Here is a 12,138-nt window from a genome sequence, read left to right as displayed (position 1 = left end):
TCCCTATATTAAAAGAAGACAGGGTTGTGATGGAGGCAGCTAGGGTCAGTGAAGGCAAGTGATGGAGGCAGCTAAGGTCGGTGAAGGCAAGTGATGGAGGCAGCTATGGTCAGTGAAGGCAAGCAATGAAGTAGGGGCCATGAAAGCGAGTGATGGAAGGAGCTAGGGTCAATGAAGGCAAGTGATGGAGGCAGCTAGGGTCAGTGAAAGCAAGTGATGAAGTAGGGGTCATGAAAGAGAGTGATGTAAGGAGCTAGGGTCAGTGAAGGTAAGCAATGAACTAGGTGCTATGAAAGCGAGTGATGGAAGGAGCTAGGGTCAGTGAAGGCAAGTGATGGAGGCAGCTAGGGTAGGTGAAGGCAAGCGATGGAGGCAGCTAGGGTCAGTGAAAATAACCAATGAAGTAGGAGCCATGAAAGCGAGTGATGGAAGGAGCTAGGGTCAGTGAAGGCAAGTGATGGAGGCAGCTAGGGTCAGTGAAGGTAAGCAATGAAGTAGGGGCCATGAAAGCGAGTGATGGAAGGAGCTAGGGTCAGTGAAGGCAAGCAATGGAGGGAGCTAGGGTCAGTGAAAGCAAGTGATGAAGTAGGGGTCATGAAAGAGAGTGATGTAAGGAGCTAGGGTCAGTGAAGGTAAGCAATGAACTAGGTGCTATGAAAGTGAGTGATGGAAGGAGCTAGGGTCAGTGAAGGCAAGTGATGGAGGCAGCATGGGTAAGTGAAGGCAAGCGATGGAGGCAGCTAGGGTCAGTGAAGGTAAGCAATGAAGTAGGGGCCATGAAAGCGAGTGATGGAAGGAGCTAGGGTCAGTGAAGGCAAGTGATGGAGGCAGCTAGGGTCAGTGAAGGTAAGCAATGAAGTAGGGGCCATGAAAGCGAGTGATGGAAGGAGCTAGGGTCAGTGAAGGCAAGCGATGGAGGCAGCTAGGGTCAGTGAAAATAAGCAATGAAGTAGGAGCCATGAAAGCGAGTGATGGAAGGAGCTAGGGTCAGTGAAGGCAAGTGATGGAGGCAGCTAGGGTCAGTGAAGGTAAGCAATGAAGTAGGGGCCATGAAAGCGAGTGATGGAAGGAGCTAGGGTCAGTGAAGGCAAGCAATGGAGAGAGCTAGGGTCAGTGAAGGCAAGTGGTGGAGGCAGCTAGGAGAAGTTAAGTGGAGGTAGCCAAGGGTGGTGAAGGCAAGTGACAGTCTAGTTCAGAGGCAGGGAACCTCCAACCTTCAACCTTCCAGATGGACTCCAACTTCCCACAGCTCCACAGCCCCAATGGGTCAGGGATGATGGGAGCTGTGGTCCAGCAACATCTGAAGAACGCCAGCCTCCCCGCTCTGCGCTCATTTGAAGCATGGAGACCAAATCAGAGCAGATATTGGTGTTCACTCAGGCTGGAGTCCTAAATTCCTAGTCTTCAAGGACAAGCAGGTCACACGAGCATTAGAACCACCTGGTTGCTGGATCAGGCCAATGGGGATCCGGCAAGCAGGACCAGAGCTCTCCCTGCTGGTGATTCCCAGCCACTGCTATTATGGGGCATATTGCCTCTGACGAGGGAGCTGCAAGATTCTCTCCCTGTCCTGTTACCTTTGGCTGGAAAGAGACTTTGTGCTTTGTTGGTTCCGCCCCCGGCTTGCTCTCCTCCCCAGATTCCTCGCTGTAGCTCTCGAACTCGCTGGAGCTCCAGCCTAGATCTTCAGTCTCCTGTGGTCCATCTTGATGGACATCTTCGTAGATGAGGCTCTTGTCCGAATCTGGAAGGACGAGACAGGGAGTTAGCGAAAAGGACCGCAGAGACACAACAACAGGCGCGACTGGGAAAGGATGGTGATGGGTGGATACTGGTCCTTTGAAACAGGAACCTTCCAAGGGAGAGAAGGAAAGGAAAAAGGGTGTGAATAGAATATGATGAGAGATGACAGGCAGAGCAAGGCAGCCCCTGAAAGTGGAAGGAGGAAATAACACAGAGAATGAGGAATAATGTTTCCAGTATGATGAATTAAGGCAGGAAAAGGCAGGCCACTTTGCAAAAACCTTCCAGGCTAGAAGACCTTCAGTGCTGGAAATCAGAATCGTAGAACTGTAGATTTGGGAGGGATCCCCCAAAATAATCTAGCCCAACCCATGCAGTTGCTTTCCTGTAGCTTAACCGGAAGTGAAATTAAAATGGAGGATCTACTGAGCACTTTCTATAGAGTTGTACTATCTTCCTTCGCCCACACTAAGTTCATTGTGTACTTTTTTCTGCACAAGGAAAACAGTAATTTGAAAAAGCCACCCTACATCTCACACAAACCCCGGTTTGGTGAATCGTCGTTTGATAAACCATGGCTTGGAGTTCAGTGTCGATGAAGATGCTTTCAGGAAAACAATGCAGGTGGTTGTGATTTAAAATGAATGGGGAGGAGGGAAAACGATAGTGCTCAAGGTAAGAAGACACAAAACCTAGATAGGTAAAGGAGGCATTGTGGGAGGTGCCGTACCACGCTGGATCAGGTCCACATTTTCATAAGGAACGTCATCATAGATCACATCTTCTGGGGCTGGGGGGTTAGCCTGACCACCTGGAACGACAGCAACACAAGGTGGGAAGAGGCGGTGGCTAGATTCGAGGTCAGAAAAAATAAAAACAAAATAAACGGGGAAATTTCTACCGCCCGGAAACTCTGGTTGAACCGGCAGCACTGAACAGCTTTTTTGGAACAGTGCCTGTGCACAGGATCGCGTCGCTCGATCAGTAAGGAAGGGACAGCAAAGCTACAATGAAGACTAGGAGCTTGGGGTGCATGCTCACTGTTTGACAGAGTAGACCCACTGAAGGCAACTGGTGTGGCATAACCAGGGGAGGACTGTGGCTCAGTGGGTAGAGCACCTGCCTCGCGTGCAGAAGGTCCCAGGTTCAATCCCCGACAGCATCTTCAGGCAGGGCTGGGAGAGACCCCTGCCTGAAATCCTGGAGAGCTGCTACCAGTCAGTGCAGACAATACTAAGCCAGGTGGGCCAATAGTCTGACTCAGTGAAAGGCAGCTTCTTATGTTTCCTTCTATACAGAACCACGAGGACTAGAATATTGAGCCGAGGGCCCACATCATTGGCAGAACACCTGCTTGGCAGGCAGAAGGTCCAAAGCTCAACCCACACTGGCAGCATCCCCTGGCAAGGCAGAAATCCTGGAGAGCTGCCAGTCAGTGCAGGCAATATTGAACTAGATGGGTCAATGATCTAGGCTCCATATATGACACAGCATCCTATGTTCTGGGTTCATTCATTAAGCTGGGTACAACCTGTGAGTTGCTGGAACAAAACATGCATGTTTGTACAGTAAAGAGTCCAGAGTACTCCCCAAACCCTCAGATTGTAGAATTGTAGCGTTGAAAGGTACCCAGAGAGTCATCTAGTCCAACCCCCTGCAAAACAGGAATCACAGCTAAAGGATGTCTGACAGACAGCCACCCAACCAACCTTTGCTTAATAATAATTAATAATTTATTAATTATTATTATTATTATTATTATTATTATTATTATTATTATTATTATTATTATTAATTACACCCCACCAATTTGGCTGGGTTTCCCCAGCCACTCTGGGCAGCTCACAACAGAATATTAAAAACACAATACAGTGGAACCTCGGGTTAAGAACTTAATTCGTTCTGGAGGTCTGTTCTTAACCTGAAACTGTTCTTAACTTGAAGCACCACTTTAGCTAATGGGGCCTCCTGCTGCCGCCGCGCCGCCGCTACACGATTTCTGTTCTCATCCTGAAGCAAAGTTCTTAACCCGAAGTAATATTTCTGGGTTAGCGGAGTCTGTAACCTGAAGCGTCTGTAACCCGAGGTACCACTGTACAGCATTAAACATTAGAAGACTCCATCAGGCAAGGCCTCTTTCCACCTGCCTTGCCCCACCCTGTGGCCCTGGGACTCCTCATAAGGAAGCTGTTCCTTATGAGGAAGAACTGTGAGGGGAGAGACTCCATCAGGCAAGGCCTCTCCCCACCCTCTAGTCTCTGCTTCTCAATTTGTATTGTATTATTTTACGTACTGTGGCTTGCCGTTGTTTTATTGATTATAGTTTAGAAATTACTTATTGTAACTGTTGAGTGGATTTCTGTTTAACTTTTATATGTTGATATTATTATTTTATAGTATAACAATTGCTGAGTGTTACCTTTTGATGTAGGTTGCTTGTTTTAAAGTTCTGTTTTATTATCACATTTTTGTATCGCATTAGATTGCTAGATCTTCGGCTCGTAAACCGCCTTGAGTATTGTAAGATAGAAAGACGGTATACAAATAAAAAAATGATGATGGTGATGGGCTGCCTTCAGATGTCTTCTAAAAGTAAGATGGTTGCTTATTTCCTTGATATCTGAAGGGTTCCACAGGGCGGGCGCCACCACCGAGAAGGCCCTCTGTCTGGTTCCCTGTAACCTCACTTCTCAAAATGAGGGAACCGCCAGAAGGCCCTCAGAGCTGGACCTCAGTGTCCGGGCTGAACGATGGGGGTGGAGACGCTCCTTCAGGGATACTGGGCTGAGGCCGTTTAGGGCTTTAAAGGTCAGCACTAACACTTTAACATGAATGAATGACCAAATCAAAGAATTGTAAGGTTGGGAGAGATCCCAGGTGTTTCCACTCCCTGCAATGCAGGGATCAACATAAGGAATCCAAGCCCACGACGAAATAAAAAAATTGATAAGGACATCACACACAAAAAAGGCAGAGGCATATCTATTAGGAATTTTAGATAAAGATATCCCAAAATATAAAACTAACTTATTTCTATACGCAACAACAGTGGCAAGAATTTTGATTACTAGCTATTGGAAAGAAGACAGCATCCCAACAAAAAGAGAATGCTTGGGGAAACTTTGCGAGTACCTGGAACTAGCAAAACTGACGGATATAATAAGGAGAAAATCCAAAACCATGGTTATGAAGCAATGGGAGTTCTTAAATGATTTTTATTTACAAAACCAGGGCTTGACTATAAAAATCTGGTTGTGTTTAGAATAATCTTGTGCGTAATATAAAAAATACAAAGTGAGACATTAAGGAAATCCAAAGGGAAAATATAAAGAACAGAGGATCTGATGAACGGGTTATTAAAAACGCGTGAGGCAAACGGTGCAAGTCTTTTTAAAAAACAACAACACATTTTAAGGTAGATAAGGACAAGATGAAATTATATAATTGAATACAGTATAAATATAGATGGGAAACGGCTATGTATATTGAATACTTATCTACTTTTACAAATTTTCACCTATGATCCTTTTCTTTTACTTCTTTATTTTTTATTTGTTCTTTTTTTCTTTTTTCTGATATCTTATCTTTCATTTCACTTCTTTATTGTGAATAGCATTTTATAGAGGTATAAATAACTGTAAATATGAAAAGAGGCAAAGTATTCTCTATTTTTTTTCCTTGGTTATATGTATTTTCTTTTTCCTTTGTATTCTCTTTTGTTGTAAATAAGTATGTTTTCTAATTTGTACTTAATAAAAATAAACAAATTTTAAAAAGAAAAAGAGGAATCCCGGCCCAAATGTCGCGTCCCCCAAGGCCATTACCTCGCCGGGAGTTCCTCCGTTTCCAGCTGTGAGACCGCACCCCAGTTTGCGCGCTCCCGGCAATCTCCCCATTGCTGACGGCACCCAGGAACCTGAAGGCAAAAAGGGACAACCTTGAGACGGGCCGATCCCTCAAGCCATTTCCTCCACACCCAGCAGCCCAAAAGACCTGTAAACTCCCAGCGGCTCAGCTCACCTGCTCTTCGCTTTTAAAAAAACAGGCACACAAACAGGGATCCTGTTCAAACTTGGGCTCAGGAGGAGGATAGCCGCGGGCAGGCGGTCAAGGACATGGTTATGACTGAAGTTCTCACCCTGGGCCAGCAGGGGGATACTGTAGATAGTTTTCACTCAGGTCCACATATGCAAATAAGGGATTGAAAGTGACGTTCAGTGATTGGATAATTACAGAAAATGGTTACTGTTGCATTTCTAGTGGAGCTCTATATAAGCAGGCTGGCTGAACCCTTCAGTTCAGTTCAGTTCTGTTCTGGCCTGTGAACAAACAAGAGCTGTTCGAAGAATCGCTGTGTCGTCTGATATGTTCACCCACAACTTAACAGACATCCACCTCCAGATCTTCGCAGTGTGGTTTCTCGGCAAACGCAGAAAGTCAGTGCTCTTTTACAGATGTTGCCAAACCGGTTTGCGGCACTTGCAAGGTTCTTGAATTCACAGGAGTGATTTTTAAAAGGGTGTTTTGCTTTACAACCCAGAGAAAAGCTGCTACACACACACACAAACACACCACTCCTAAGTGTTCTGGCCAAAAAGCAGCATTTTTACCTTGTTGAATCACCCCAAGATCTTATGATGAATCTAATAAATAAAACAGGTAAATTTGGGATTTTTTTAGCTCAGAGAAAAGGCTAGTAAAAGGTGATATGGTAGACATTTCTAGAATTTTGCGTGGCATTGGAGAAAGCGCGTAAACAAGTTTGCTTCCCCCTCACTGGAACGCACGGAAGCTGAATGTTGGAAGACTCAGGAGAGGCAAAAGGAAGTCTGTCTTCATGCAGCACAGTTAAAACGTGGAACTCCCTGCCACAGGAGGCAGAAATTGCCACCAACGTGGAAGGCTTTAAAAGAGAAGCAGACAAATTTGTGGAGGAGAATTAGGTTCCTGGCGACTACTAGCCATGAGGGCCAAGCCATGCCTCCACAGCTGGAGGCCTCAGTGCATCTGAATACCAGTTGCAGGAAACTCCAGGAGGGGAGGGTGGTCTTGTGTTAGAATCCTGATTGTGGGTTTTGGAGCATCTGGTTGAGCAACTGTGAGAACAGGATGCTGGACCTGAGGGGCAACCAGCCTGATCCAGCTGTGCACTCCTGATGTTTTTAAGTCACAACTGACTTAACATGGAGTCCTTATTTGACTTCAGTGAAATTTTGTTTTGACTTCAGTGAAATTTTGTTTTATCAAAATGTTTTAAATGTTAAAGTTTAAAACCCTAAATGACTCATGCCCCCTTGGTAGATTGGGGGGGGCGGGTTTGAGATCAGCAAATAGGTTGGTTCCTCTGCTGCTCTCAGAGGTTGGTTCAGAACAGGGCCTTCTCGGTGGCAGCCCCTAAGTTATGAAGTCCCTCCCACAGAGGATGACTGATACTTTCTCGGCACAGCTTTCAGCAAATCTGAGCATGCAATTCCCTTCCAGGATCATGTGCCAGAGGTGGGCAGGTCCATTCGCAAAAGTGGATGGAAGCAACAGGTGCAGATTTCACCTCTGCACATTAGGCTAGCTATTACACGCAAACAGAGTTCAAGGAAACTTTTGCAGCCAAGCAAAAAGCACTTCTGGAAGGTCAACTGGGGAGAGCGGATACATTCGGCCCCCGAACCTGAGGCTCCTCCTCCCCTCACCCCCCCCCCCGGCTTTCGAGCATCAACACCTCGCACTCGTGCCAAAAGGGCTCCCTGCAGCTACTCAAAACCAGAGGCTCCCTCCCCACAGGCTTGCTATCTAAGAGCAGCAGCACAAGAGGAAAACACAGCGGGGAGGGAAGAGGTTTGCGGCTTCGGGTCTCAACACCTGCCCCACCCACTACCCAAATGGCAGCACAATGGAACAGACTATGCAGTGGGAGAAATTATCCCCAGATCAGCTCAGTTGACCTACCCTTAAAGGCAGCTTGTGGGCCCCGAGTCTGCAGCTCCGGCTTCCAAAGGCTGCTGCGCCATTTTATCCTCAACTCCTTTCGCTGCAGTGGAAGGCGCAGTTTCTCTCCCTCTTGCCTTTATGCTGACAGTGCCCAGGCAAGGCAGCGATCAATATTTCCGCCTCGCCCTCCTCGGCTGCTTTGCTCCACCCCCCACCAAGCTCAGCATCCTTCTGAAGATGCCAGGCCTCTCCTCTTGCTGGCTCTCTGCCTGCCTGCACACAAACACACACACACTTAATGGCTGGGCTTTGGAAATGGATTGCTAAAAGCCTCTAGTTGACAGAGGAGGAAAGCAAAGCTGGAGGCAGTGATGCTTCTGGGTACCAGCTGCTGGAAACCGCAGGAGGGGAGAGCTGCTCCTGTGTTCGAATCCTGCTTGCCGGTTTCCCAGAGGGGCATCTCTGGGCCACTGTGAGAACTGGGTGCTCGACTAGGTGAGCCGCTGGCCTGTGTGTGTGTGTGTGTGTGTTTTAACATACTTTCCTACTTTCCAAATTTATACATTTCACTGATTTTACCCTCATTTTTGACATTTCCAAAACTTGACTACCCACCCGGTTCCTTTAATTAATTTTAATATCTTCTGCATATCCAAATTAATTTGTTCATTTATTCATCTACTTTAAATATATACTCTTATGAAACTGCAGGTTGTTACAATAATCCTGCCCATGTCTGTTTGCAATTTATCTGTAAACATTCAAATCAAAAGAATTTCCATTCTTTTATAAAAAGTTTGTTATCTTGGTTTCTTATTCTTCCGGTAAGCTTCGCCATTTCTGCATACTCTATAAGTTTTTGTGTCCATTCTTCCTTTGCTGGGACCAGCAGACTGTGTGTGTGTGTGTGTGTGTGTGTGTATTACATATATCAAAGGCAGTTGGTGGAGAAGCTTTAATCCCTCAAATCAGGAGGTCTAGAAACTTGCTTCTTAAAAGGGGAGGAATGAAAGCTACAATTGAGAAGCAGAATTCAATTCCAATGCAGCAAGTCCCATTCCAACATAAGGATATGCAAAAGGAGTGCAAAGTGGGAATGCTTGTGCGCTTCCCATAATAAGCATCTGGCTGGCCACTGTGAGGACAGAATGCTGGATCTACACTGATTTGTAAAAACACTAAAAAACACAACCATAATACCGCTCTCAATGCAAATTTACATTGGCAAGGGATCGCTGCTCTATATCGCATTCTGGTGTCACATTTTTCTAACACATTTTTAACGTTTTAACTGACCAGTAAACCACTGAGCCTCTTCGGCTTGACGATCAGAAGGTCAGCGGTTCGAATCCCCGTGACGGGGTGAGCGCCCGTTGCTCTGTCCCAGCTCCTGCTAACCTAGCAGTTTGAAAGCACACCAGTGCAAGTAGATAAATAGGTACCACTGCGGCGGGATGGTAAATGACATTTCCGTGCGCTCAGGCTCCCGTCACACCAGAAGCGGTTTAGTCATGCCGGCCACATGACCCGGAAAGTTGACTGTGGACAAACACCGGCTCCCTTGGCCTGAAAGCAAGATGAGTGCTGCAACCCCATATTCGCCTTTAACTGGACTTAACCATCAGGGGGTCCTTTACCTTTTATATATTAGTCCTTGGTAGGCCATTGCCCTCATCCAGCAGGACTCTTCTGTTCTAAAGGAAAATAATAAGAGAAGTGTGCTCCCACCAGACTGGCATATTCTGCAACACATGCTTGAGCCCTGAGTTGAAGAAAAATAAGGCACTCTGCACACGCCCAGAGTTCTCTTACAACCAATCCCTCTTCCCGTGGAACTCTGGGAATTGTAGCTACATGAGCAGGGGTCTCCCTTAGCGATGCCCAGCCCCCTGAACAAATTTCTGTTCCCAGGAGTCATTGGAGGAAGCCACGATAACAGCTTTCCTACCGAAGCACCCTGAAATTAATTACGTAATTGTGTTGGTTTTGGATAGAAAGTCAAGTCACTTCGGTTTTAGAGGAACTCCAACTGTAGCAGAATGGGAGTGGCATGAAGGTCCCTTTTGCAATGTGGTGCAGTGGTTAAAGCACTGGACTAGGCTCTGGGGTTCAACTCCCCCAACTCAGCCACATGAAGTTTACCAGGCGATTTTAGGCTAGTAACTCTCAGCCTAAACTACCTCACAGGGTTGTTGTGGGGATGAAATGGGAAGGAAGAGAAGTATATATGCCACCTTCAGCTCTTTGGAGCAAAGAAGCTGGGATATCAAAGCAGTAAATTAAAATAAAATGAAGTGTTCTCACCCCACTTTAAACTGTCAAAGAATCTAATGGCAGCCAGGAGCCAACAAAACTAAAAAACTGAATGTGTATTACAATTGTAGGATAGGCCGTGACTGTTTAAGGCGATCCAATATTCTGCAAAAGGCACCTTCTCTAGGTTCATATAATTCTGCCCTTCCCCATTCATAAATCAATAATAGTGCAGTTGTAACAACCATTCAAAAATAAATACTTTCCCCCCAGCTGCCACTAGAGGCCACTATTGGACTTCCACCTTGACCACCGCCATCTGGTCTGGGATATCTATTAAAACCTGCCTTTCCATGACATTTTGGAAATCCCCGTCTTCCTGGTTTCCCAAAACTGCTCTCTCTTTTTTTCTAAAGGCCCCCAGATTCCAAAGTTCATATGTCACCTCCCGGATCTACGTTTCGCAATACCCTGCATCCCTGTTCCTCTGGCCACAAAGCCAAAACTTCAGGAACGAAAGCTTGGGGACACCCATGGAACAAGATGTTCACCCTTGGCCACTGCGCATGTAAAACGTTCATCAGCCACAACGTGGAGGGAGGCCCCCAGGCTTGCTCTAAGGAAAAAGTGAATTTGGGGGAATCAATCCCTGACTGATCCACAAATGGGAATAAGAGACAAACATGGATACATGGCACCTCTGAGCATGTGCTGAGGGTCTTTCATGAAAACGCACCATCCAAGTTGGCGGCCACCAGTCAGCATCGCCTCTCGTGGCAGGGAGTTCCATAGTTTAACTACGCCCTGGGCGGAGGAGGACTTTCTTTTATCCGTATTGAATCTACTTAATCCCGCACAACATTTGTTTTGGACCATCAACATAAGGAAACAATGTAAATATTTAGGCTGTCAACAGCAAAGCTGGCTCTCAGAACCAAATGGCAGGTAATCATCGGGAAGAAAACAGCAATTAAATTAAGTGGGCTTATGGAAATAAGCTGAATAACAGACTGATTAAGCAACCAGGTTTTTGGAAATATGCTTTGCGGTTTTTTCCCCTCCTTAAGAATCTGCAGGCAGAAAGCAGCATGGTGGCTTTCTTGAGCTGTACTCTGCGATGTCGTGCGGACCCACATAGAGGAAAATTGCTATTTCAGGAGAAATGTTTAGCTGGTCTGCTTATATACTGCTGTGGATTTTACCTTTGCAGAGTTAAAAACGTAAGAGCTCTGCCACATCAAGCCAGTGGCCCATCTAATCTGCATCGTGTTCTCACAGTGGCTGACCAGACGTCACAAAACAGAAACTCAGAAACAGCATCCGAGCACAACATCCCTCTCTCCTCTTGCAATTTCCATCACTGCCTCTGACTGTAGAGGCAGAATAGGGCCATTGCGACCAGGAGCAATCCATAGCCCTCTTCTCCTCCATGAATTTGTCCCATCCTCTTTTAAAGCCATCCAAGTTGGCGACCACCGCTGCCCCCTTGTGGCAGCGAGTTCCACAGGTTAGCTCTGCGCTATGTGAAGGAGGTTTCCCAGTAGTGATGTATGGAAGTGAGAGATGGACCATAAAGAAGGCTGATCGCCAAAGAATTGATGCTTTTGAATTCTGGTGCTGGAGGAGACTCTTGAGAGTCCCATGGACTGCAAGAAGATCAAACCTCTCCATTCTTAAGGAAATCAGCCCTGAGTGCTCACTGGAAGGACAGATCGTGAAGCTGAGACTCCAATACTTTGGCCACCTCATGAGAAGACAAGACTCCCTGGAAAAGACCCTGATGTTGGGAAAGATGGAGGGCACATGAAGGGAACGACAGAGGATGAGATGGTTGGACAGTGTTCTCGAAGCTACCAGCATGAGTTTGACCAAACTGCGGGAGGCAGTGGAAGACAGGAGTGCCTGGCGGGCTCTGGTCCATGGGGTCACGAAGAGTCGGACACGACTAAAAGACTAAACAACAACAACAACAACAAATGTGAAGGAGGATTTTCCTGTATCGGACCTGAATCTTCAAACATTCAGCTGCATTGCACGCCCGCCGATTCTAGTGTCACGAGAGATGGAGGGAAACTTTCCTTCATTGTATACGCTTCTACCAGGTCTCTTCTTAGTCCTCTTTTCTCTAAACGACCCAAATGCTACAACCTTTCTTCATACGTGGAACTGGTTGCTCTCTGCAACCTTCCTCTTGGAAAGTAGGAGACCTTCAGGGAA

At 46.4% G+C, this 12,138-nt stretch overlaps 1 protein-coding gene across 4 annotated transcripts in view; it reads right to left on the bottom strand.

The window, feature by feature from the left end:
* ARHGEF10L (Rho guanine nucleotide exchange factor 10 like) overlaps positions 1 to 12,138 on the bottom strand; it is a 130,748-nt gene that overhangs the window by 96,309 nt on the left and 22,301 nt on the right. For all 4 annotated transcript variants that reach the window (XM_081202928.1, XM_081202927.1, XM_081202929.1 and 1 more), the window contains exons 5-7: positions 5,568 to 5,659; positions 2,474 to 2,554; positions 1,578 to 1,744 (exon numbers count right to left, since the gene is read on the bottom strand). In XM_081202928.1, the coding sequence (XP_081059054.1) occupies positions 1,578 to 1,744; positions 2,474 to 2,554; positions 5,568 to 5,659 (340 nt within the window). The remainder of the gene's footprint in view (positions 1 to 1,577; positions 1,745 to 2,473; positions 2,555 to 5,567; positions 5,660 to 12,138) is intronic.

This window comes from Podarcis bocagei (genome assembly GCF_964188305.1).
Source record: "Podarcis bocagei genome assembly, chromosome: 7".
NCBI lineage: Eukaryota > Metazoa > Chordata > Lepidosauria > Squamata > Lacertidae > Podarcis > Podarcis bocagei.
Note: the sequence above shows the minus strand (reverse complement) of the source record. Positions and strands in the feature narration are given on the sequence as shown.